The sequence below is a fragment of the Rhyacophila brunnea genome, unplaced genomic scaffold (genome assembly GCF_057557595.1).
Source record: "Rhyacophila brunnea isolate RB1 unplaced genomic scaffold, BYU_Rbru_1.0 scaffold_17, whole genome shotgun sequence".
In the NCBI taxonomy this organism is placed as follows: domain Eukaryota; kingdom Metazoa; phylum Arthropoda; class Insecta; order Trichoptera; family Rhyacophilidae; genus Rhyacophila; species Rhyacophila brunnea.
Window position 1 is genome coordinate 19,259,167 of NW_028232827.1, and position 25,323 is coordinate 19,284,489.

The 25,323-nt window shown below is 31.2% G+C and overlaps 1 protein-coding gene across 2 annotated transcripts in view; it reads right to left on the reverse strand.

Annotated features, from left to right (window-relative positions):
• The window catches only part of LOC147073794 (cytochrome b5-related protein-like), a 37,654-nt gene that overhangs the window by 9,537 nt on the left and 2,794 nt on the right, over positions 1-25,323 (reverse strand). For both annotated transcript variants that reach the window (XM_085944243.1, XM_085944244.1), the window contains exons 2-5: positions 22,575-22,821; positions 20,870-21,273; positions 7,830-8,021; positions 5,946-6,167 (exon numbers count right to left, since the gene is read on the reverse strand). In XM_085944243.1, coding sequence (XP_085800369.1) covers positions 5,946-6,167; positions 7,830-8,021; positions 20,870-21,273; positions 22,575-22,821 — 1,065 coding nt within the window. The remainder of the gene's footprint in view (positions 1-5,945; positions 6,168-7,829; positions 8,022-20,869; positions 21,274-22,574; positions 22,822-25,323) is intronic.

The following is a 25,323-nucleotide window of genomic DNA, read 5'->3' on the forward strand; positions in this document are numbered from 1 at the left end:
GTCAAGAATACTATTATCTGATAATAATATATCTGTACCTCAGAGGCAGACGGATGCAACTCCATTTTTGGGGAAAATGAGTTTTTTTAAGAATCGTCATGCTAAAGGCTTTATTTATTAGAGGAAAAGAGATGGAAGTCCTAGTCCAAGATATGCATTGAATAAAGATGCAAGTGCCATACCTACCTTAGAGGCGGAAGGATGCAAATCCAATAATCCACTAAGATAAAATTCTCTCAAACCGTCTGCAATATGTACTAGACGAGAACCAGCCAGGAGATGAGCTTTAGAGGAGGATACAGCACCATGGACCATATCCATATGTCATCAGAGAAATCAGAGCGGTAACAGGAATGCAAGCTGCCACTATCCATGGGTTTTATAGACTATGAGAAAGGGTTCGATTCCATAGAGAAATTTTCAATACTCGATGCACTCAGAAATCAAGGAATCCCCGGGTGCTATATAAATATTTTCAATAATATATACAGTAGCGCAACAACATCTCCATAAACCATCGCGCATTTTCTATCAGCAAATGATTCCAACAAGGTGATACAATCTCACCTAAACTATTTACAGCTACACTTGAAGACTTATTTAGATAACTTGACTGGAATGACGCGGGCTCCCATAAATGGAGAATACGTGAGTCATCTGCGCTTTACCGATGACAATAAATATTAGTTTACAAGACCCAGAAGACCTCCAAAGCAGAATGCAGGATTTCGCTGGAGTAAGCAACAAAGTAGGCTTGAAAATAAATGTGTCAAAGAAGAAAGTCATGTTCAACTGCTTTGCGGGCCAAAAAGAGATCCTCATCAATGGCATTCAGCTCGAACAGGTGAAAAACTACATCTATCTGGCATAACAAGTGTCTATAGATGGATGTATATTTGATGAAATTGTTCGCAGAGTAAAGTTGGGCTGGAGTGCTTTTGGCCGCCTGAATAATTTCTTCAAAAATGACCTCCCACTGTGCCTAAAGTGCAACGTGTTCAACCAGTGTGTACTTCCCGTAATCACATGCGTGTGAAACATGGACTCTAAGTAAAAGAGAGATCCAGAAACTTAGAGTAGCACAACGTGTAATGGAAAGGTGCATGGTGGGCATAACGCAAACGGACAAAAAGAAGAATGTGTGGATAAGGGAATAGACAAGGATTAATGATGTGTTATAGTTTGCTAAAAACCTCAAATGGAAATGGGCTGGACACATAGGTCGAAGAAAGAACAATAGTTGGACAAATTTATTCATCCAGTGGTATCCAAGAGGTACAAAACATCCGCAAGGAAGATCTAGAGGCCGCTGGATCGATGAAATGATAAAGTTCTGCGGAAAAAACTTGGCAACGCAATGCACAGGGACGAGAGAAGTGGAATCAACTTGGAGAATAGCGAGGCCTTCATCCAGCAGTGAATAGATTCAGGCTGGTGATGATGATAAATACATAATAAAAAAAAATTTTAAATGTGTTTTGCTTTGTTATATTTATACCTATAATTTTTTTTTACTTATAATTTGTTTTATTTTGGCTAGGTAAATAAGATACAAATCCACATTTAACAAAATATCTTTAGAGGCAGGAGGATGCAAATCCACACTACGTTTTTTATTTTATTTTTTTTAGATATAAAATTGTATTATATTTATTCCTTTCTTACATATTCCAGAAGTACTTTAATTGAATTAGAATAAAAAAAATAATGATCATTAGCCGGCTCGCACATCACAATGCGCCTTGTGTGCCTAACGGCCATAAATCAAAAGTTCTAAGACTTTCGACGAATGTTGCATCGTACATCCTCGCACATCTGCCCAGCGGCAAACGTCAAACACGAAAAAAGAGAAGTCTCTCGTCTGCCATTTTTATTGTGTTGATTGTATGAACAAACGTCAAACGCTCACCGCGATGAGCGAGCAATGACAGTGTAGACAGAGACAGAAACAGAAATGGCCGATGGCCGCAGGCTGTGCGCTTGCGCGGAGGCGACATTCCCGAGATCGACATGCACGCTTTGGCCATTGCAACTAGACGAATGTCGCAGGGTCGCAGAGTTGCAGTTGCATCGGCCAATCTGCGAAGGTCCATTTGATAACGTTTGTTTCTTGGTTTACGATGACGTCACATCGACGAATTCGTCGTAAGACGCATGCGGCGAGTTCTGATGTGCGAGCCCTCTTATACCTCAGAGGCAGACGGATGCAAGTGCCAAATACCTAATTGTTCAGGAGAGTCAAAAAACATTTTTATTTTAAACGAATATTCATAACTTCTAAGAAAATATACATAAAAAATTTATAATAAATGGGATATTTCGAAAAGATCAGCTCATTGTATTTTTAGCGCGATTCTATTGCAGCCGATATTTCAAATATTAATATGGAGTTAAGTTTTAGAGTATAGTCTATATAGTATTCCAAATACTTGTAAGTATTTTGGAACAAGTTTTGATGCTAAGTATTTTTTATACTGGTAGTAAGTATACTTAGTCTTCAAAATCGACTAGTTTTCCCACCTCTAGTAGACATAAAAGTTTAGTATTTAGCATAATTACTTTCGTGAATTCATATTAAAAACACTAATACAACTTGAGATGGTGAATTATAATAATAAAGGTTAAAATGATATATTATATATAAAAACTTCTATTATTCAAATATGAACCAAGGTTAGACGTTGGCGCCTCAAGCAAAGAAAGAAAGCAAGTCCGCCTAATACACTATCATAGATGTACCTAAGTATATTATATTATCGCAATTTCTAGCTTAATGACCTGCCCACTTCCACTTAACATCACAGATTTTAACATTGTTGAATGATATTTGAGTATTTTTTCTGTGAAATCTAAATATATATATTTAAATATGAGACACGCTTCTTTTTTATAAATGTTTGTATTAATTGAATACTTTTAATACAGTTTTAAACTATTTGATGACTCCTTTTAAATTTTTCTAACGAATAGATTGTTTCATTTGCGCTTTAAAAAATCCGGTGATTGTATTAGAATTAAATGAACAATGTTACGAATTTTCGAATAATTATGTATAATATGTTTCTGAGGTATACATTTTTTTTATAATTCATGTAATATTGCTGTCAGTCGCGTTACGCATTAGTATGAAGTGGGAAAAACTGATTTTTACAACGTATTTACAATATAGTTAGTGTAGTCTATCTGCCAAAAGAATTCATATAGCTAAATCAGACATGATGTGCCTGTCTTTTAATGCACTATGTATCATTCATAAATTAGTCGTAGTTTAACTATGAATTCACGACACTGTCCTTTAAAAACTAGTTTGTTCTTATTTTACGTCATTATTAGAACACATATCAAAATCACTACAAATCCAAAATGTATACTGTTAAAACAAAAATGTTACATGTTAATATTTTTTTTTTTAGTATTAATAACCATGCCCTTGCTTTTTTGTACAAGGTGGTTGGGTGGGTTAGTTGCATTGATGTGGGGCTAATTATGTTCCTCCATTTATATCTTTAATTTTCTTTATGGCCAGGCTTAGATTCTAGAAAAATATAAATAGAGCTATTGCAAGTGTTTGTCCCTCAAAACATGACGAACTTTTTCATGCACTTGCCTTGCCCCATTCACGCTTCCTCCGCGACCCTTTCCTGGGTTATTCGAAAATATGTGTGACTTTGTGCGTGTCGTAGTGTTGCCAGATATCGAATATTTATTCCAATGTTATAATTTTACAAGCGATGTTTTTATAAATTGTATTATGACAACACTGGCGTATTGACTATGCACTTGGTAAAACATTACTCACTAAAATCGGCCCATGCGGAGTGCTTGTGGCCAGGATTAAATATTTTGTGTAATGTTCTTGTGTTGGTCAATTGCTTAGTACTTCGTGAGGCTTTTGGAGGTCAATTTCATGATTATGCTATCTACATCGAGCCCTGAGAGTCTTTCGTAGTATAGGGCAGTTGTTGATGACATGCCACACAGTTTGAGATGTGTTGCCGTCACATGGACAACAGGCATCATCCCTCAATTTAAATCTTTTTAGATAAGCTAGCACTGCTCCGTGGCTTGTTAGTATATGTGTGAGTTCGTGTGACATTTTGATGTTCCTAGCAAGAGTGATGGCAGAGTTTATGTTTGGAATAAATATCTGCATTATTGATCCTGTGGGGGATGTTGTGTATCTGTGGTTCCATAGCTCTATTGTGTCTTCGTTTAGTTTTTGTTTTGCGTAACTTAGAGGGAAGTATGTGTAGGTCGAAGGTTTTTTATCTGTTTTGGCTTGTTTAGCTTACTTATCAGCTTCCTCGTTTCCGGCTATCCCTGTGTGACTATTATATAGTTATACTATTATAGTGTTGATATCAGATACCACATGGTATCGTGAGTACCGTCGAGTGTTATAAATAGTGATAATTTGTGATACTAATATCTCTCGTGTACATCATATTAAAACGAAAATTTAAAATTTCCAATATAAGTACAAATAATTTCATTTTCCACTACCAAAAATCAAAGAAACACCCCACACCATATTTGCTCACATATGGATTATTATCAGGCAGCTAGTCTTTCTATTATCTGAATAAGATTTCATCTCATTTCCACCAAATCATTTGACATTTATTATAAAACTCATTGAATAAACATTGTTATTATATAATTAACTATATAATCTTTAAAACTCACTTCACATTCATGGAAAAAAATTGTAAATGACAACAAATAAAGTTACATGATAGTTGGGTACAACTCATATTAAATTAAAAACTACGGAGGGTCCGGGCCCAGGGCTAGATGGGAGGGTAAATTTTTCATGTTTATTTGGTACAATATATTGTGTACGTCAATCAAATAAATATGGAATTACTATTTACAATGTTCATTCATTTTTAATTCCATTTTCATTGGTTAAAATGTTTAGTCACGTTTTCTAATAATATTAGTAAGTGTCTGTCTAGGATTTCAAAATATTTGCGTTTTGATCAGAGTTTTGACTTTTTCCAATATGCATAAACCCGAAATACCTATAGATTTTTTTTGTTGATCTGTTTGTTTCCTTATAACTGAAATTAATGAAACGTGTGAAATCTTATAGTCTACATTCACACTACAAATTTAGTAGTTTTTCTACATTTTCTTGACAATAGCGTATTTGCAACAATGCGATATAGGTAAATAGATGTATACCTATACCCAACTGAGCTTACTCAATCTCTAAATTCGACTGTGATACTGCTGTATGTTTTTAAAGACACTGAATGGATATTGATATTCCAGTATATTTAAAATGATAAGAAATTGACATGCCAAGTACATAATAGCGCCTGTACACGTGCATGGATTTACTGGCAGCAATAGTGCGTATTTTAAACTATCGTGACAATAACTGTTTACATGTAAAAGTGCTGACTGTCTCTCCAATTCATTCTTTTAGAGTGAGCGAGACGCGATGTTGTGATTTTATTGTACTATCTCATACTATTTGACAGGTAGTGAAAATCGGTCAACCTGAAAAATCGTTCGTAATTCGTTTTTTTGCCGGCAGGTTCTGTAGGTTGCGGAAGCACAGATCGAAAAAATCCTACTGTTGCATGAAAATTCAGAAGCTTCCAAACTTTTTTGATTCATGCATGCAATCTTGCCAACTGCAGGATAATACATGTTTACCCGTACATGTTCTTATTATGGCCGCGATAATACTTACTGTCAACAGTAAATCCATGCACATGTAAACGGAGTATAATTTTAATTTTGCCATAATAGTACGTACCTACTAAATATATATTATTACATGAGACTGTTAATTTTAAAGTCAGTATATTCCATATTCTATAATTTTGAAATAATCGCAAAAATCTATCAAGCACACTAAGCACTACAAATAGAATAATTATTTTTTCAAACTTTATTAGTAAAAAAAAAACAGAAAAAAAGAAACATCTTACTGTGGTGCGTCTCCATCGTGGAAGGTATCCGGGTGATGATGGGCAGCATTTACTCCAATCACAAAGAATACAAAGCTTCCAGCGTGTATGATAACCATCCAACTGAGCACACTCATTAGCAATGTTGTGCCACCAAACAAAAACATTATTAAGGGTAGAGATAAGGGTATAAACTCGTATCGTCTTATATCCTTTAACCCGTTAGTGGCAACTCTTACAAACCTGAAAACATTGGTTTCATATTCATATAATATACTATAATCCAACTATTAAGCCGGTGTTAAACTATCAACGATCTTTGACAGAATATTTTTTTTTCAAAGCTGATATAATATATCGGCTTGTACATTGGATTACACAGTCGATCTATATATTTACTACATCTATGCCTAGGTGTTTCTGTGATTGCTTTACTACTATACTGTTTTACTACCACACTACTGTAATTAGGTCTTGTAGTGAAAATAAATATATATATATATTGGTATAAATAGTATGTTAATATAATATTATGTTTCTCTTCTTGTTCACAACAGTGGCGTAGTTTTCATCAATTCTTTTTTTTACATATATGTATGTATTTAAATATAACAAAAATTTCTCACTTCATAGAAGTCCATATCTTGGGATCGATCATGTATGATGTATGAATAGGTAGCATAACAGACTATTAAACAGGTTATGTACATTAATGAAAATAATATAATCTTTGAAATGCCAGAAATGTATTTGCTTATCTGAAAGAAGATAATATATTATAATATTATCATCATTAGCCCGAATCTATCCACTGCTGGATGAAGGCCTCTCCGCGCTGATTCCACTGCTCTTGGTGATGTCCATTGCGTTATTACGTACTTCCGCAGAACTTTATCATTCAATCGATCCAGCGGCCTGTAGGTCTACCTTTCGGACGATTTGTACCTTTTGGATACCACTGGATGACTAAATTTGTCCAACGATTGTCCATTCTTTGAGCTATGTGTCCAACCCATTTCTTTTTGAGGTTATATATATATATATTATGCTTTTGTTCTATTACTACACTCCGAATTTGGAAGGAGGTAGTCCGAATCTCTAACATCAGCTACAGTCGACCGTTTAAAAGATGAGTTCATAGCCCGAAACAACTGTCAGCTTAAATAACTCAAACATCATAAAATTACAAAAAACTTTACTTCAAAACCATTCTGATGGAATTATACCAAGTAAAAGCAAGTTAAATTATTATTTTAATTAATCTTTTTATGGTGTGCAACACGTGTTTTAAATAATATATTTAACGGCCCACATGCGCTACGTAGATCAAAATGGAGTTTTTATGGTATTTTCAGAGCATACGCCTGGACATTCCTTAAACGTTGTAGATAATCTATTTATATAATTTTGAAGTCTTATTGTAAACATTTGATGACTGCATAAAGTATTTTTATTACATAAAATAGAATTATTTTAAACCTCTCGATCTAATGTTTTAGATTTTTAGAATATAGTCATATTTCTTGTCAAATTTGGGATCACAGAAATTATAAATATAATTTTATATCGTAAATATTTCTATTATTCAAATAGTAAACAATTTTATTAATGGTTTTATAACGCGTTTAAAAATTAATAAATCTAAAAAATCTTAACACTACTGCACATGGATGTACTGAAATATGACTATATTCTAAAACATTAGATCGCGAGATTTAAAATAATAGTATTTTATGTAATAAAAATACTTTATGCAGTCATCAAGTGCTTAAAATAAATATAAAGGATAATAAGGCTTCAAAATTATATAAAAAGATTGTCCAGGCTTATGCTCTGAAAATACCATAAAATCTCCATTTTGACCATGTGGGCCCTTAACTTTATTGATTTTTACCATATTTTTACCTTCTTAACATAATCAAGTCAAATCCAAATATGTAGATGATGACAGAGTAAACAATTGGTGCGAATCTTGCAAAAATCGTTTTTGATTTCCTCGGCATCCATTGCAGAACTGGCTCGAAACTGCTAATTTCGAAGTCCCACAAAGTATTTGTGTACAGATGATGGGACAGTGCGTGCGTCACTCGCCATTCTCTGTAAACAGTGTAAACAATTAATAACTAATATACTATGTCAATATCAGGCCAACACACTTGTGTAGCGGCCTGAGGGTGCTGACCCCCCCCCCCTTGGCCTCCCATTATTTCATAGAATGTACACACTTACTATAATTAAAATGTATTTATGATATAAACTGGCAATACATGGTGGAAATGCATTGTATGAATTAAAATATTACCCAAAGGGCAATATAATAAAGTACTAATTTCACTTTTTAAATATTTTGTTCCGGTTTCGTCCTCCTTTGGAGGGATATTGTCAATTATTTTTAATTAATAAAATAATGAAAATGCTTTGCTATTATTAACCATGATTTTTTTATCAGTAGTAGATATAATGTAATAACCTAACCTAATCTATCTTTTTAGTTCGCTAATATTCTCTCTCTATTTTTCAACATATAATTAATATTAAATCATTGATTATACGATTTTTAAAGAGGTAGAAAATTTTCCCGTGCACCACACATATGTAAGATTGTGTATTTTTGTCTAGGTGAATATTTTTAATGACATATTATAATATGTGAAAATAGCATTGTAACTGAACCAGGGTTCCGTGAGCTTCCGCAAATTTTCAAAAGCCAAAACTTTGTAAAATATAATATGTATATTATGTTTATTGCATAAGATATTAAAATAATATAATAATTTTAAACGCTCGCTTTGTTATAAATTATGTGGTAGGTATTCATTATTGAATCGGTGTTTTATATGGTAAGCATTTTTTTTGTGGTGGGAAATTGTTGTAGCTTCAATTAATACAGCTGGCAGAAACTAAACGTATTGGGTCCTACCTTGAATAGAAAAAGACTTATATCAGCGACGCTTTCATCCAGCATTAGATTGATACAGCCTGGTACAATGGAGAAGTTATTGTTTAAGAATTTAAAGTTATCGAAGTGAAATATGTTTTATTTTTTATTCATTTACGAATATATTATATTATGACAATATATTGTAAATGCGTAGTAAAAACTGTATTGAAAAGATAACACCGAAAATATTAAGGTTTATTGTTGTTTGATTTAATAAACCGCAAAGTTGTTTTTATAGTACTTATTCCACTTTAATAAATATTTGTGGACCGGTTTCATCCGCCTCAGAGGGACATTTTCAACGGCGGACGGCTGAGGCAGACGAACCCGGTTCAAATTTATTTTTTTAAGTCGAATAAGTACCTACTACAAAAAAAATTGCGTTTTATTAAATCAAACAACAATACAATGCAGTTCCACCATGAATAGACAGTTAACAAAATAAAAGAAATTTAGGTATATACTTATAAAGTTCTTTTATAACATGTCATATATTTATAACAGAAGATAATTTTTACATTTTTCACCTCTGTTAACGTTAACATGCTTAAAAGGGAAAGGTTGCCTAAGATTTCAAACAACATATTATGTTAAAGATTTCATCAATAAAAAAACCCGTTCATATTCTCTTGAATAAAGAAAAGATTTCCACATCAAAAAAAAATCCGATTACACGTTTCTATACTCGATATATAGGATATCATATTATCATAGAATATACCTTAAATCATGAGATAGGGAACCTGCGGATTTTTAGACTATTAAGTGTGTCGTTTAAAGTTATATCCAAACTTTGCAGTACGAATTAATTTATATTTATGAATATTTGTTTGACTCAAATCAAGACGCACTTAAGGTCACAAATGGAGGATACCAGATACCTATTTGCTGCAACTAAATATTTAAATTCTTCCCTACAAAAAGTAGTTCAAATAACGTCAGTAAAAGGTTATTTTTTTAAATCAACAATTTATACTGTTATATTATATTTTTTATGACGAAAAAATAAACAATTAAATCCCCAACTATTGATTCCAATTATTTCATAGTTTCATTTTTTTAATTAGTCAATGTATAGTGGTTAGATTTTTAAGCAATATTATACGTTTTGAATTGCATCTTATGTATTGAATGCTGCCTAAATGTTCTCTACCCCAACTTTAAATTAATAAAGATTAGATATATTATACATTGTACATACAGATAATTGAAAGTATGTACAAATTTAATATACTAATATGATTACAAATGAAATACAAATTCTGTATAATAAAATGATTATGTTTGAATGTTAATATTATCTATTCATTTGGATGATTTATGGTGAAAACTCTAAATAATTTTAAGGCGTATGTTTTCAAGTTCTAATAACATATGCATTGCCATAAAACTATTAGAACATTAATAGCAGTTATTACCGACCAGGGTTGCATGAGCCGTGTCAGCTACCTAATTAGAACATAATAGTAAACCGAGTAGGAATTCCCTGATATTAGCCAAAATTCTTCAACGGTTCCGCCATAAAACGGTTGAAAGTCACTGTGAAATTAGTATTTTTTTTAAATTTTAAAATTGTACAAAATTAAAAGGAAATATTACCCCATTAATATGTAGTTAAAATCACAAAAAAATAATAAGCAAAGATAGGTAGGTAGCAATTATTTTAACCTGTTTTTTTCTTTGCAGCCAAAGAAGTCTGCAGAACAAGTTTTGTCGAACCAAAAAACTGGATGTAGCAATTATTCATCATTAATTTGTTTCGTTAATAATATTAATTTTTATCCGAAACGGAATCTAGAAATCCGTCTCGTGATTAATAATACGTTAAAGTAAAGTGAGGCGCTCTCAGTAAATTAGTGTATAGATCGTCCGCCCTTAAAGCTGTTGGTTGCCAGCTCGAATCCTGTTGCCATTTAAAATTTACATAATTTTTTTTTCGATGTGCGACTAGATTCAGAGTAAAAAGTCATAAAAGGGTATTTTAAAATATCAGCTAGATACTCTTTGAATATCAGTATGCTTTACTTTAGAGAGAAAATGGCAAACTACTGTTTTACATAAAATATAACAATTTAACTCTATCAATATTATCGACATTTGTTTATAAATATTACATAAGTCATTTTTTAACAATTAGTTATAACATCAAAATATACATTTGAAATAAACACACACTTTACATTATCATATTCAATCCTAATGCTGCATTTACATTATAATCACGTCCCACGCTGGTACGACGACAAATTTAGTCTATGTTTTCGTCATTTCGCAAACTATTTTAAATGATCACTATCTCTATAAATTCAAATAAGTATGGAAAATAAAATGCTAACTCTAAATTATTAGTATTTCGAATTATTATTCGTACGTTAAAATTACTTGCTATATTGCATATATTGATAATGTTGAACAGAACCCATCCAGCAGACCATAGATAATAGTTTTATAATTTCATAGAAAATCCATAGAGAAAAAAATAAAACAACGAGCGCGCGTTTTGACGTGAGTCGAAAATGTGTAGGCATGCACAATATAATAAAAAACGTTTATTGAGTCATGCCGTTGCCGATGTAGCGCGGTACGCGTAAGGTGACCTCATTATTGTTGCTAATTGACTATCTTCGTTTAAAGGTTCAAAATGTGCTACGGAATGGGAGCATCAGTCTGATAACATTTTAAATACCAAGAAAAACGACATTGCATAATTTTTCCCATAGTGGCATCTTATTGTGACAGCACGTGACAGCACATAATGTGATGATAATGCATTTGACGCATAACGTTTTTTTTTAACGATATGTCAACACTTTCTTTCGATATCGATATTTGATGATTTTTTTTTTCAGAAATAATTCTCCCACAGGCAAATATTATTTGATACAGATAGTTTATGGTCGATACTTTGATAAATTTGCATCGATTATTTTTCTTTCAATATGACGAGCTAGCTTACTATGGGTCTCCACAATGTGAAGGTTAAATTATTAACAAATCTATATTTTTACTAGAAATGATTACTCTGTCTACAAAGACACATTGGAAACAATATGTGAATTTTTCCAGACCAAGAATTCGAAGTCGGCACCCATGATATCATTACCCAACACGTTTCCACTCGGTCATAGTAGGCGAAAATAACACTCAATATGTTTAAAGTGAGATTATTATTTTTTTGTTTTCAAAGATATTGATGCTTATTAATAAAAAAAATCAGAATTCTTAAAATACAAATTGAAGTAAGTGGGAAGGTGATTAGTTATATAAAAGATAATCTATAGTTTATATTATTTCTTCTTTTGACCATGTCCGATCCTAATAGGATCATATGGGCCTCCACAGAGTGGAGGTTTGTATTAACAGATTTTTATTTTTACGAGAAATGGATGTCAGCCACTTGCTCAACCTATTAGGTCCGTACTCTGACTCATACACAAATTGCAAAACAATTTGTGTACTTGCCAGACCCAGGATTTATTATTCTATGACGATATTCATTTTTTTAAATATGTAATAATAGTATGTCTGTAAAACTATATTTTACAACGTTTTTATTAGCTCGTATTCTTGTTTGTCGGGTGGTTGTTTGTCCAGTACAAATCTTGCAATCAATTTTTAACAACTTCCCGACTAGCTAGACATTTGAAACTTTTAGAATATATCAGAACACGATGCCAATGCATTCTTTTAATACTTTCAGCCATCTCTAGGCAGAATTGAATTCATTTACAGTTAATTCTGTTTTGTATTGAAAGTTATTTCAGAAAAATCCGTAAAAAGTAAAAGACTATTGTTGGTGGGTGTACTAAACGTGCTTTACTATGGAAATCAAAATGAAATCTCAAAATGACATTTCAGTTTTCTATATTTGTTTGTTTGTTTTTATTTACTTCATATCAACTACAAGTTTGAGCATATTGATCATAATAATTCAACAGAAAATTTAAAAACGTTGTATATAAAAAGTTGTAATTATTTTAATCAAATTTATGACATCGAATCGAATTATGTCAAAGGGAATTAAGTGTCAAATAAAATATTAAAAAATAATTGAAATATAGAAAAAATAATATTATGTTAGCAACCACAAACTTCCATGAATCATCATCATCATTACCGGGGGTCGATCCACTGCTATACGAATGCCTCCCTTAGTTCTTTCCACGCTTCCGGGTCGTTAGTTCTTCGCTGCCACGTATATAAACCTACTTTCATTTTCTATCCAGCGGGTTTTAAGGGATCACTAAGGTCATTTGTGTTAAACTGAGTAATTTTTCCGAGTTTGGTATTTTAAATTGGGGCGCCCGTGGATACAGATCTTTATATTTTAGTAAATCATTAGAACGCAAAAGAGATTATTACTATTCATTGAAAAATAGAAAAAATAATATTTACGTAAGAAACAGTGTTTCAAAACCAACAAAACAATATCGATCCATTGACCTTCACACTGATTTCATTTTTTCTGAAATCGAGCCGGTTTTTACGGTATAATAAAATATTCTGACTTTTTTTAACCTTGAATTATGGATATTTGAAATAAAAATACATTTCGGTATGTGAGAGGTAAATTATGTAGATGCCTTTACAAGAGGAACAATTTGATGTTTTTTCGGGAATTAAACATATGGTATTTTAGTGGGCCATCTTAGTTGGGCATTTTAGTGGGATGCGTCGGCTTCTAATGTTGTCGATCCCGGGTTCGAATCCCGGTTCTGACAAAATTAAGATATTGTTTTTGAATGTGTGTTTGAACTCAAAGTATGGGACCTAATAGGTTGAGCAAGTGGCTTACATCCATTTCTCGTAAAAATAAATCTATCAATAAATCTTCCGCTCTGTAGAGACCCACATAATTTAAGACAACTATATCTTTGACTAATATAATATTTGAATTATATTATATATAAAATAATATTTTTCAATTTTTTTAAAGTCTACCACCAAAGATATTTTAATATTTTTCTTTGCTGTTAAAGACGATGAGTAAAATATTGACATGATAGTAACTCATTATCACAAAATCTGAATTTACTGTAGATTACTTTTCTCATACAGATATTATGACGGTAAGTTATTTTATTAATATTAATACTTTCGACCGAAGGTACTTGATGGAATTTGAATTTAAATTCTAATGGATTCAAGCTTTGTACTATTCCATTTAAGTCGTTTCTCGCGACCCGGGTTTCGCCTTTGGCATCTTCAGGCGTCGTATACACTCACCAAAGGCAAACACATACTGACAACGAACACTCTTAACTCTACCTTATATAGTAAATCAATACAATAGAGGAGGTAAAAACTCCATTACATATTGAATTTAATTCATAAGAAATAATGCGTTTCATGTAATTTTAATAAAATTATATATTTGATAGTTTTTCTAAAGACAATATTTTATACTAGGTACTGCGTTCCCACGTGTTAATTTTTGTTGATCAATTAAAAGTTGAACAACAAATTAATATACACTTTTACACAATTCGCTTAAGTTGAATCAAAACTTGTAATCAAGGTGGCATCACATAATTTTGTCCAACAACTATAAAGTTTTTGTGAATGAAAACATACTGTTACATACGACACTCAAATAAAGATTTATAGTTGAATCGACTAAAATTATAAATTACGTCAGCTTACAGGTTGATTAACTTTGTTGAAATATGGTTCTTACTAATCAATTTAGTTTCAACTGTCATTCAACAAACGACAATACTTACGGCATACGGCTGGATTAAATTATCTCACTTCATATTATTTTAATTCAGAAAATGAGCTTAATGGTTGATAACATGGCTAACAATTAAACTCAGTTGATAAATTTAATAAAATTTGTCCACCCAGTATATGACGATGTATCCGCCAAAATGACCGGAGGTTAGTATTAGTTCTCTATTAGTATTCTGTTCAACAAACAAAAATATTTGCTCTTTTTCTATAGGTACCAAGTGAATCAATAATGGCCCTCGAGGAGAAACTTCTATTTGTGTATCCGTATCTTGTAAATAAGGGTCAGTATTGATATTCTCTTTTTTTTTCCTTTTTGTAATGGAAACAGAGAGGATTAGGTATGAATTCTATATCAAACGACATCTTTCCTTTTTGGATATTTTCAAAATGACGGTATCACAATGGATATTTATAATGACAAAATAATTTATATGCTGATATAAACAGAAGAAAAAAGTAAAAGAAAACAAAAGAAGGCAAGCCTCAAAAAATTTAAGGCTATAGGAACTTTGACTTTTTGTACTAAACACTTGTCCAAAGTCTTTGATCTGGGTAAAATACACATTGAAAAATCAACAATGATATTTTTAAGGATAAATAATACAAACTTGTAATAATGAGTTGTCGAATCGCAAAATAAGCTCTGGAAATTTTCGAAACGCTGCTTTGGATATGTTTAAATGGCATGAAATTTCCTTGAAAATTGGGATCGGTACTTATCATCATCGTTTTATGTTAGTTAATGTTATAAGAAAATAAAATTATATATATTGACGTAGAAGGTATTAAATAAAAACAGTTTTTAAGTAGAAAAAAATCGCCAGAGCGTATTTTGTAACTCAACCACTCAAACGTATTAATTGTAAGTAATTAGCGACATCTAATAATGGCATGATGGAAGATGCAATTTATTATAAAATTATCTTAATTAAAAAGTATTTAAATCAATTAATATTGAAAGTAAAGATATTTTTTTTCTTCGAGGGTAAACTTACAATTAGAAAAAACGCTTTGGACGAAAATAACGGTCCATTGGACGAGTTTTTCATAATGTGATTACATTTTTTGTTTTGTTTATTTTTATCATTAAAATGTAGTTTGATAAATTCTTTTGAATATGTTACGTAGAAGAGATTGACAAAACATAATTGTTTTAAAAAAATACATTATTTAATTTATTTTAAATCCTTTTTATATTTATATATTAAAAAATATGACAATATCAATGTCGTTATTCTAGTACTAGATAACATTAAAACACTACTGTTGTAGCACTTCACTTCGTTTTTACACGCGCCGAATTTTATCACTTTATACATAAATTCGCGAGATATTTTTTCAGTGGAGTGTAAAATTGTACAGCTGCTTTCAGATTATAATGAAGCGACGAGTTTAATATGAAACCTGATATACAGATCTACGCTCCACTGCAACCGCTTAGCGGAAAATTATCGCGCGGATTTATATAGTGCCAATAAAATTCGCTGCATGTGAAAGCGAAATAACTATTTTTACTTACGATTGAAAAATATGTTAAATTTTGTTTAAGTCAACTTGCAAGGTTTTATAAGACATGCGTAAAAATGCCATATACATACGCAATACAAAATAATTGACAAGAAAAACCTTCGACAGGTTATTAAATTAATATAAAAATAAGATACAGGTAAAAAATAATTATATAGTTACCATATATAATCAATATTATGGATATATTATCGATAATGAACTGTAATATTTGAACCGATACGGAGTGGATAATTGAACAATATTTTTCGCCTGTTAAAATATACCTGATTTTAAATACCAGTTAATTTTACAATAATAAATTATAGTAGCTCTCGTAGTGATGTCACTATCCGTGAACTATTATTTCCATACCAGCTTTGAGTAATATTAAATTTCAACTTTATTGCCCACTTGACAAATTTTTGCAAAAAAGACGTAGGTGGCGTTTGTCATTTTAACTTTCAAAAAAATCCCTCTCACATTTCAGTGAGAATATTGAAATTGGGAAGTTATGAAGACACGTATAGTTCATGGATTGGCAATCTTGTGTATGAATATTTTATTGTTAGATCCCCGTTAAGCAGCACGGTTTTTAACCAATATTTCATTCCATATTTGATATTTAATATTATTGTTCCATAGCGTAATACATAATTAAATTTAGAGGTTAAAAGGAATAACAATATAATTATCTTTACGACTAGCAAAATTTACCAGATGGCAATATTCCCATACATTTTATCCCTGTCTTCGTATCTCTGATACGTGTAATAATCATACCACTCAGGACTCAGCATTACAAGGGTGACACACTATAATATAATATATATGTTTTGTCGTCAAAACCAAACAATGTAGCAAAAGCGATCGTGAGCATTTCCTTAATCATAAACTTGATCAATACCGTATACTATGATTTGTTTAATTATTGCAACAATGTCTCTTGGAGTACATGGAGTGCATTTAAAAAGCAAGGACGATCCATGACTCGTCACTCCATTTGAGTCCATCACTCGGCGCAATACTCATTCCGGTCACTCCACACAGTCAACCGTCATTCAACTCGAGTCCAGTTTCTCGGTTATATTAACATCTCAGTACATCGCTAGTCAGTTCATTAATATAGTCAATTTCATCAGTACATCCGTACCCGCGATTATAATAATATTATTCTGTCATCTTTACCATTGTATTTATTTATTCTTGTAACAACAAAATATAAACTCTCTCCTCTAAACTTTCAAGCGACTGCGACCTTTGTCTTTCTCTCCACATAGTGGTGACCCCGACGTGACAAGTATTTTTTGGCGTACTGTCTTAGTTCTGGTATTTCAGACTCAACTATTCATCTGTAAGCTGCTGCATCAACCTGACGGATTCTTTGTAGAGTCTCCTGACTTCTCCGAACACACCATCGCTTAACTCATTCATTTATCAAACGGCAACGCATAGCTGATGGTTCTTCCTCATACATAATGTTTTTATTTTTTGTTTAATTGTATATTGTACCTAAGGTTAGAGTGTACGCTTCATAACTTTGCATTTTTTACTACACTGATACGCCTCTGTCTGATTATGCATTTTTTTGACAAAGCGCAAAACAGCAGCTTTACCAACAAGGCCAACGTGGGACAATCAAGATAGAGGGTTAAAATCTTTATAAATAAATGTGTACTTAATGTATTTATTATTCGTTTTTCAAACGTCTACAGGACCCAACTTATCACCTTAAGTCATATTCATTCAAAACATTACTTTCAGAATTTGTAAATCAGCGCCATTATTTATATTATTAAAAAATGCATAGGTACTTAATGAATTATTTAAATCTTGTCTGATTTTATTTCTCTGACCACATAAATAAATGTTCTACAATAAGTTTATCGTGAAAAGTTATTAAATAAAGTATTTTAAGTTAAGTTAAGTTTTGTAATTTCATTTAATTATGTCTTTACACCGTGAAGTACCAATACTCAATCTATTAATTTGATAATTGTATAACCAGTTTTTGCCGGGCATTGTAAATTAGCTAAAAATATCTACAAATATTGATTGACACTAATGTATTTTTATTAAGTACCTACTACATATTCATTATAATATGTTGTTTTATTTTAATTAATGATAATATGTCTTACATTGAGAGTTAACACCATTAAATTGATTAGATATTGATAGTACATAAATTTTACAAATCGCATACATAAATTAGTATACTTATATTATAATAACATAAATGTATAATACCACGAAACTTCTAAATATAATAGGTACAGTAAGTTCAATAAAAAATATACCTACACGCTGTGAAGTTTTATTTATTCGACTTTTTTTACTTTACTGGTCTATGGTATTGAAATTTCAATACATAAATAAGAATTTCTACGAGTTTTTTTGCAAAAAAATATACCATAATTTTCAATGGCAGGACATTTTTAAAACCATATTTTTTTTAAATGTTTCTAATATTTGAGTGGATCTTGACTGCTTCACGAAAAATTTACTTAACAGATTGTTGTTTTTACGAGAAATGGTTATTAAATACTTGCCTAATCTATTAGATCCATGCTTTGGGTCCCAACATGCATTGAAAAAAACAATATGTGAATTTGCAGAGCTCGGGAGTCGAACCCGATATCCACGAGTAATAATACTAACGATATTAAAACATCGAAAAAATAAATACTGCCAAAAGTTGGTCAAAAGTCTCGAAATCTTGTTATGGAGTAATTTCAAGTTGAAGTTTGTACAATTGATGTTTGACATGCCCTCTAAAATCAGGCAAAATGCTAAGTTCTTTGTGCTTTATGTGCATATTCTATACATCGGATGACATTTTTTTCTAGTATATATATAGACACAATCCGCTGTTAACTCAAAATACCCAAATTATCGACTTACCAACTTTTGGCAGCAAACCCACAAGTCATTTAAAATTACAATATTATTTTAAAATCCTTTTTTTTCAGTATATAACCAAATAAATTCATTTGACGAATATTTTTGTAATACAGATATTTTTTATTCAATAATTTTTGAAAGGGAAAGTCTCAAATTTAAGCCATGTATGTCCGCCATGATTCCATTGCCGATCCGTGTAACGTGTACCATTGACTTACTAAATAAAGGACGTAGCGTCTGATGAATTAAAGACCCACTATAAACTACCATAGTCATAGACATCTAAATATTATACTAATATAAATTTCATAAACTGATTATCGTGATTTAAAAATATATCAATATTGCCAAAAGTGTAGGTACCCATATAATGAAAGTGTATCCACTATGAAAGAAGATTGATAATAATTGTTAAATTCAGAAAACTATATATGTGCGAACGACCCATATAATCGTAAATATAATCCTCATTGTATTGCAACCATTGTTAGTTATGGCTAGGAGTTACATCTTAGTCTCTAGTTCTTCCGGCATATCATGTACATTCATTATTTTGTTATAAACATACCACATAAGGGCATAAGCATGAAGTTCGATAGTGTTGACAGAAAATATGTCGTATTTAAAGCGACGGCGAATAATCTAAAATGATGTAATAGGCTTCCTGTATGACCAGTTGGAAATAATAACGGTAAGAAAAATTAAAATTACCCTATGTAAATTGTGCGCAGTAGAAGAAATCGTAATCTGCACCAAACGATATAGAATAACTCGACAATAATAAAAGATTTAATCAAGATAAGAAAAAGTTTAAGAGCGTACTTTAGTGAAACGGCAAATAATTTTCAACTATAGGTGCGACGAAATTTTGGACTCGCTGGCAATCGGAGAGCGAAAGTCGAGCTTTGAACACGTCAAATTGTTTCGTGATGGCGACGGGGGTATTAATTTTTAAATCGTGTAAAGATGACTAAAAAATGTTACCCATTTACTTGAAAAAGAAAACATGTCAATGAATATATTATTATTGTTACTAAATAGAACAATAAACAGAACATTAAATGGACGCATGTTGGATTTATATGACAAATTATATTTCGTTCGGCACGCGTCATTTTTACAATCCGCGCATCGCCTAGCCACGATCTTTTAAGACCATGCCTGAACTGAGGTATAGCCTTGTCCTTAAGAATATTTTTGTCCATTAAAATAATCGCAAATAGCGGTAGATTTAACCAGCATGTTTATTTGTCTGTAAGTTGTTACCAAACAAAAATAGCTAATACTTTGTGAAAATGTGTTTAAATTGTATCAAGGTAACAATTTCAGGGTATTTCCAAAATGGATATTGTAAAATATAGTCATAATTCGATGTCAAATTACGGTATAACTTGACAATAAATTAGAGACCTTAATACTATTTTCGTAATGCTCTTTAACCGCGGGCCGCAAAGGAACGCCCTTGACTTGTTAAACGAGGTGTAAGTACATTACAATAAAGTAAAATAATATAAGTGACGTAATGTCAATAGTAATTAGATTACTTTACTTAAACTATTTTCAAGATAATCAGTAATCACACTAAAGAGCTATTAATATTAGTCAATTATTAATATTAATAATATGAGTTGTTCGCTGCAATCTTGCAGAATCCCTAGCTTGCTTCGATATAATAAATGATTCTAAATTTCAATGCGGAATCGACAGTGAAGATAGTACTCACCTTGTTTCTCAATTTAATTGTTAAATATTAAGGCTTTTTAAAAATCTAAAAAGTCAAAACCATAAATTATCATTTAATATCTTGAGTTGTTTATAGCTCAGCCAAACATCAGTGTTTTTAAAAAATATATCAACTCACCTACATGACAGAAAACTGAGATTGAACAAATACATCCTCCAGTTGTCTCTTTGATGAAAGAAGTTATGAGCACAAATCGTCGTCCAAGCAAGGAATAATCCTGAGCCACATAACAGGGCTATTTTTGCTCCCATCCAAGGTACCTGGCATCCCGCAATAGCCAGTATAACAGTAGTTAAAGTAAGGCACTCAATCAGTCTTTTACTTTTCGATTCCAGATTCTGTGGGAACTTTTTTATTTCTTCTCTTACTTTAACTTTTAGTGTCCTGTAAAATCCTTTGTCTTCGAAAGAGAAAGGAGAATTTCTTAATTTTTCCGCTGGTTTTATGTGAAATTTACTGAGCATCCTTTCTGGAAGCGTAGTGATGTGGTGACATTCAAATGCTTCTGTTATATCTGTGCCCTTGAAATAAAAAATCATTTAGTAATTTTATACAAAAATAATTTATTTTACTCGTGTAACTTTTAATAACATTTTGGAAATTTAAAAATTATTTTTTTACTATGACTAGTAGTTATTAGGTATGGTCCCAATACTGAAGCTCGATTTGATATAAATAAAAAGGATTTCAAGTTCGATGCATAATCGATGTTTTTTAAAATGAATATAAAAAATAATAAAACTATGAATAAGTCAAAAATCTCTGTCACAAAAAATAGAAAACTTAAATAACTAAATTTAATAATATATATGACTATAAAATAATATGTGATAATAACGTGGGACCCCGCACAAAATTCACTATTTATAACATTTTTCTTAAATTGTAGGTTTATCTTTGACTTAAAATAAAAATATTTTTCTTTTTAATGTTTTCAGATACATATTTATTAATTATAACAGTTTAAATTGTAAATTATCAAAAAAATGTCTCCAGTTGCAAGCTTCGTATTTTTTCGCTAGGTGCCTCTTTTAGAAAGGCTGATTAAAGGCTTGTACTAGTACTTGTAGTAGACTTGTAAGACCTTAAACAAGTATACACAATATGCACGCTACACGTTCCGCACCGAAAAAACGCTACACCGAGCTCTTATATCCCGTTTGCATAGTGCATAGATTTACTGTGCACAGTAAGAAAATGTTTGAGGAAACATGTATTATCCTGCAGTTGGCGAGATTGCGTGCATGAATCAAACAAGCTTGGAAGCTTCTGAATTATTCTGATTTTTTGTGCGCAAGTAAGATCTGCGCCTGCGCAGTAGAACGATAACGGCGAACTTGCCGGTAAAAAAACGATCTACTCATTTTGACGTTAACTGATTTTCAATACGTCCAGTCAAATAGTACCAAAAATGACCACATCGCGCTTCGGTTACTCTTGAAGAATGAGATTGGAGAGACATTCAGAACGTTTACGTGTAAAGAATTGAAGACCTGAGAATGAAAACAGGACAAAAACCAAAAAGTCTAAAAACGGTTTTTCGCAAAGAGAGAGTCCAATCTCTTTGGCTTTTCGGTAATTTCATCAAAAAAACCACTGTTCAAAACCACTTTAACTATCATGTTACACTCACTTTTTGAATGATAGAATCACAATATTTTTAAAATCAGTTTATAGGCTCTCCTGTAAAATTCTCTATTATTTGGTCTTTTTCCAGTTTTCATTCTCAGGTTTTCAATTATTGTCAAGATAAGTCCACGCACGTGTACAGGCGCTATTAAGCTAAGAGAAAAAAACATGACAGTCACCAAAAAAAACTTACTTTTGTCATTTCAAGCCAATCCGCCCCTCCAGGATGTTTATTAATAAATTCAGAAAAATCATAAATATCATTGTGGATTCTCCAGAACCCTTCAGCTCCATCATCAAGCACCTTTCCTTGTAGCCACTGATCAGCGTCTTTCATTATATCATCTCTTAATGAAGGGTACGGATAGTCAGGAAAACTGGTCTCTTCCATGTTGACAGGATTTTGTTGATTTGGTGCCATAGTTTTCAGATCTAAGTACCTTAAATAAAAACAATTATTTTAACCTACATGCCGGCACAAATACCGTTGGTTGCGACTTACTGAATGTGTTCGACGCAGCAACTTAAAATTCGTATTCTACAAACTGTAGAAAATACTACAATCCATAGTGTATGGCAGCCACTCATGGCTATGGTCAGTAGTGGTGTCTGCGCCTGGCTTTATAAGTAAGGATTATATTGTATTGTACTTACTCAGTGAAATACAAGTAATTTATTCATATTTATACTGCCTTATCCAGATTAAGATACATAATATAACCACATACAAATTATACAATTGTTGATAAACTTTAACAGTGACACAAAACGCACGTAATCATTTATTTGAAATTAAATTTAACTTCATACTTGCGAGAATTTATTAACTTAAATGTAATTTAGCAGTACATGTAGGTACTAAAAACAAGATTTTACATGACCACGCGTTGCGACTCCCGACGAAACAGTAAATCTCTAAATATTATTACATTTACTTGTTTTTCAGTACATTTGCAAAGTTTTTTCCATCCCCAGTAGAATATAAAAAACAAGGTCATTGTTTACAGTTTTTATACATATATTTTAAATAGTTCTTTATGCAAGACGTGTGACGTGCTCACGACCGTTACGGACAGATATTTGTCGTTGATCTGGTCTATGCAGAAGAGTTGATTACACAGTGTTATAATAATATGAAAATAATAATGTATACCAGTGCTCCGTAGCCAGTAGTCCGCGAGTCGCCTAGTCAAATTATACAAATGTAGAAAATATATTCTGAATAGTCTCAATCTTTCTCTACAAGATCCACAAAGTTTTTTTTATAATGAATGACAAAATTACTGCTACGTACAAAATAATATTAATTTGATCTTAATAAAGGCATTTATGGTAATTATTTTCTCAAAATACAATGAATTGGTAAATAGTAAAAGTTTTATTTTTTGACAAAAATAAGACGCATTATATAATGAAAACACATTTGGAAAGACTGCAAAAAAATCAGGACTGTTTTTCCAGTAGGATATTTGCGAAAATAACATAAATAAAAACGAAAATAAAACCGACAATAGGCTATCACCTATGGAAGAAAATCCAGCGACAACAATTTAAATATTATAATATTTAAGGAAAAATAACTTCCAGGATTTTGGATGGTATTAGATTTGAATCTTGATGAAGAATTTAAGTGGAAAGGCGTTGCGACTCTTAATAATAATTATGTTCTCGTCAACATATTTATGTGAAACTGGTTTTTCTGAAATGACTACAATCAAACAAAAAAAAATGAAAATCGATTTAAATGATCTTGAAGCATGCGTACGCTTGGCTCTTTTGAACTTGATAAAACCTATGATAGATTTAATAACCAAAAATATTCAGAAACAGAAAACATTAACTTTTATTGTGCTTTTTGAATTGATGTTTTTTAATAATTATAAATTTATGTAATTTTTTTTAAATGTTTCAATAAATTTTTCTTATACTATATTTTTAATTTACATTCTTTACCTAATTATAATATATTAATAAATTATAAGTATGTTTTATTTTTTATATGTGTATTAATTAAAATTTAAAAAAAGGGTTAAATTTTGAAATGAGTGGTTTTAATAACACTTTTTTATCACGCGTGAAACTTCATACATATTGTAAGGGGTTTACGATACCGACAAATTTTCGGAACACTGATGTATACCATATTATAACCATTTCAAGGTTTTAATTTGGATTACTATTACTAATTTGGATATAAGATTTAGTTATTATTAAGAATTCACTTCGTCCGAAACATAATATGTCTACAAAGATCCATTTTTCTAATCATATTGCTTCATGCAGTAATCCCGCAATTTCCGTTTTACTAAGTATAATAATATTGTGTCTCTTAATTAATTATAGTTATAACATAATATATTTTTCAGTTGAATACCTCGGTGTAATAGAATTTTAGTACCTAGATTCAATATTAAATATGTAATAATAGGTTAATACCATCTACAGGTTATTTCTGATAATATATTACAATACCGGTATAATTATTGATATCTGGTTTTGGAATCATTGTATTAAAGACTACCTGACGTACTTGACTTTGCGCGATATTGCTTAGATGAACAACATATAATTATCTTACACAATAATAATTTAATTTAATTCGATTTTTCAATACCATGAAAATGTTTATACGTCATATAAAAATAATAATTCTGGTAGCAGTGAAATAACCGCGTCGGTTTATGTAATTTTTAGGATTTATTTGTTTGAAACAGAATATGGACATATTGGATAGAGCAAGTGACCATCACCCATTTCTCTTAAATACAAAAATCTATTAATACAGCCTCTACTGTGTGGATACCCATAATTATGATCTTCTTAGGATTGGGCATGGTTAATAATAAATATAAGATATATATATATATAGATATTAGTGAGTAATTTTATTGGAAAACTAATTAAATAAATATGTTATGTTTGGCATATAATGTACCTAGGTA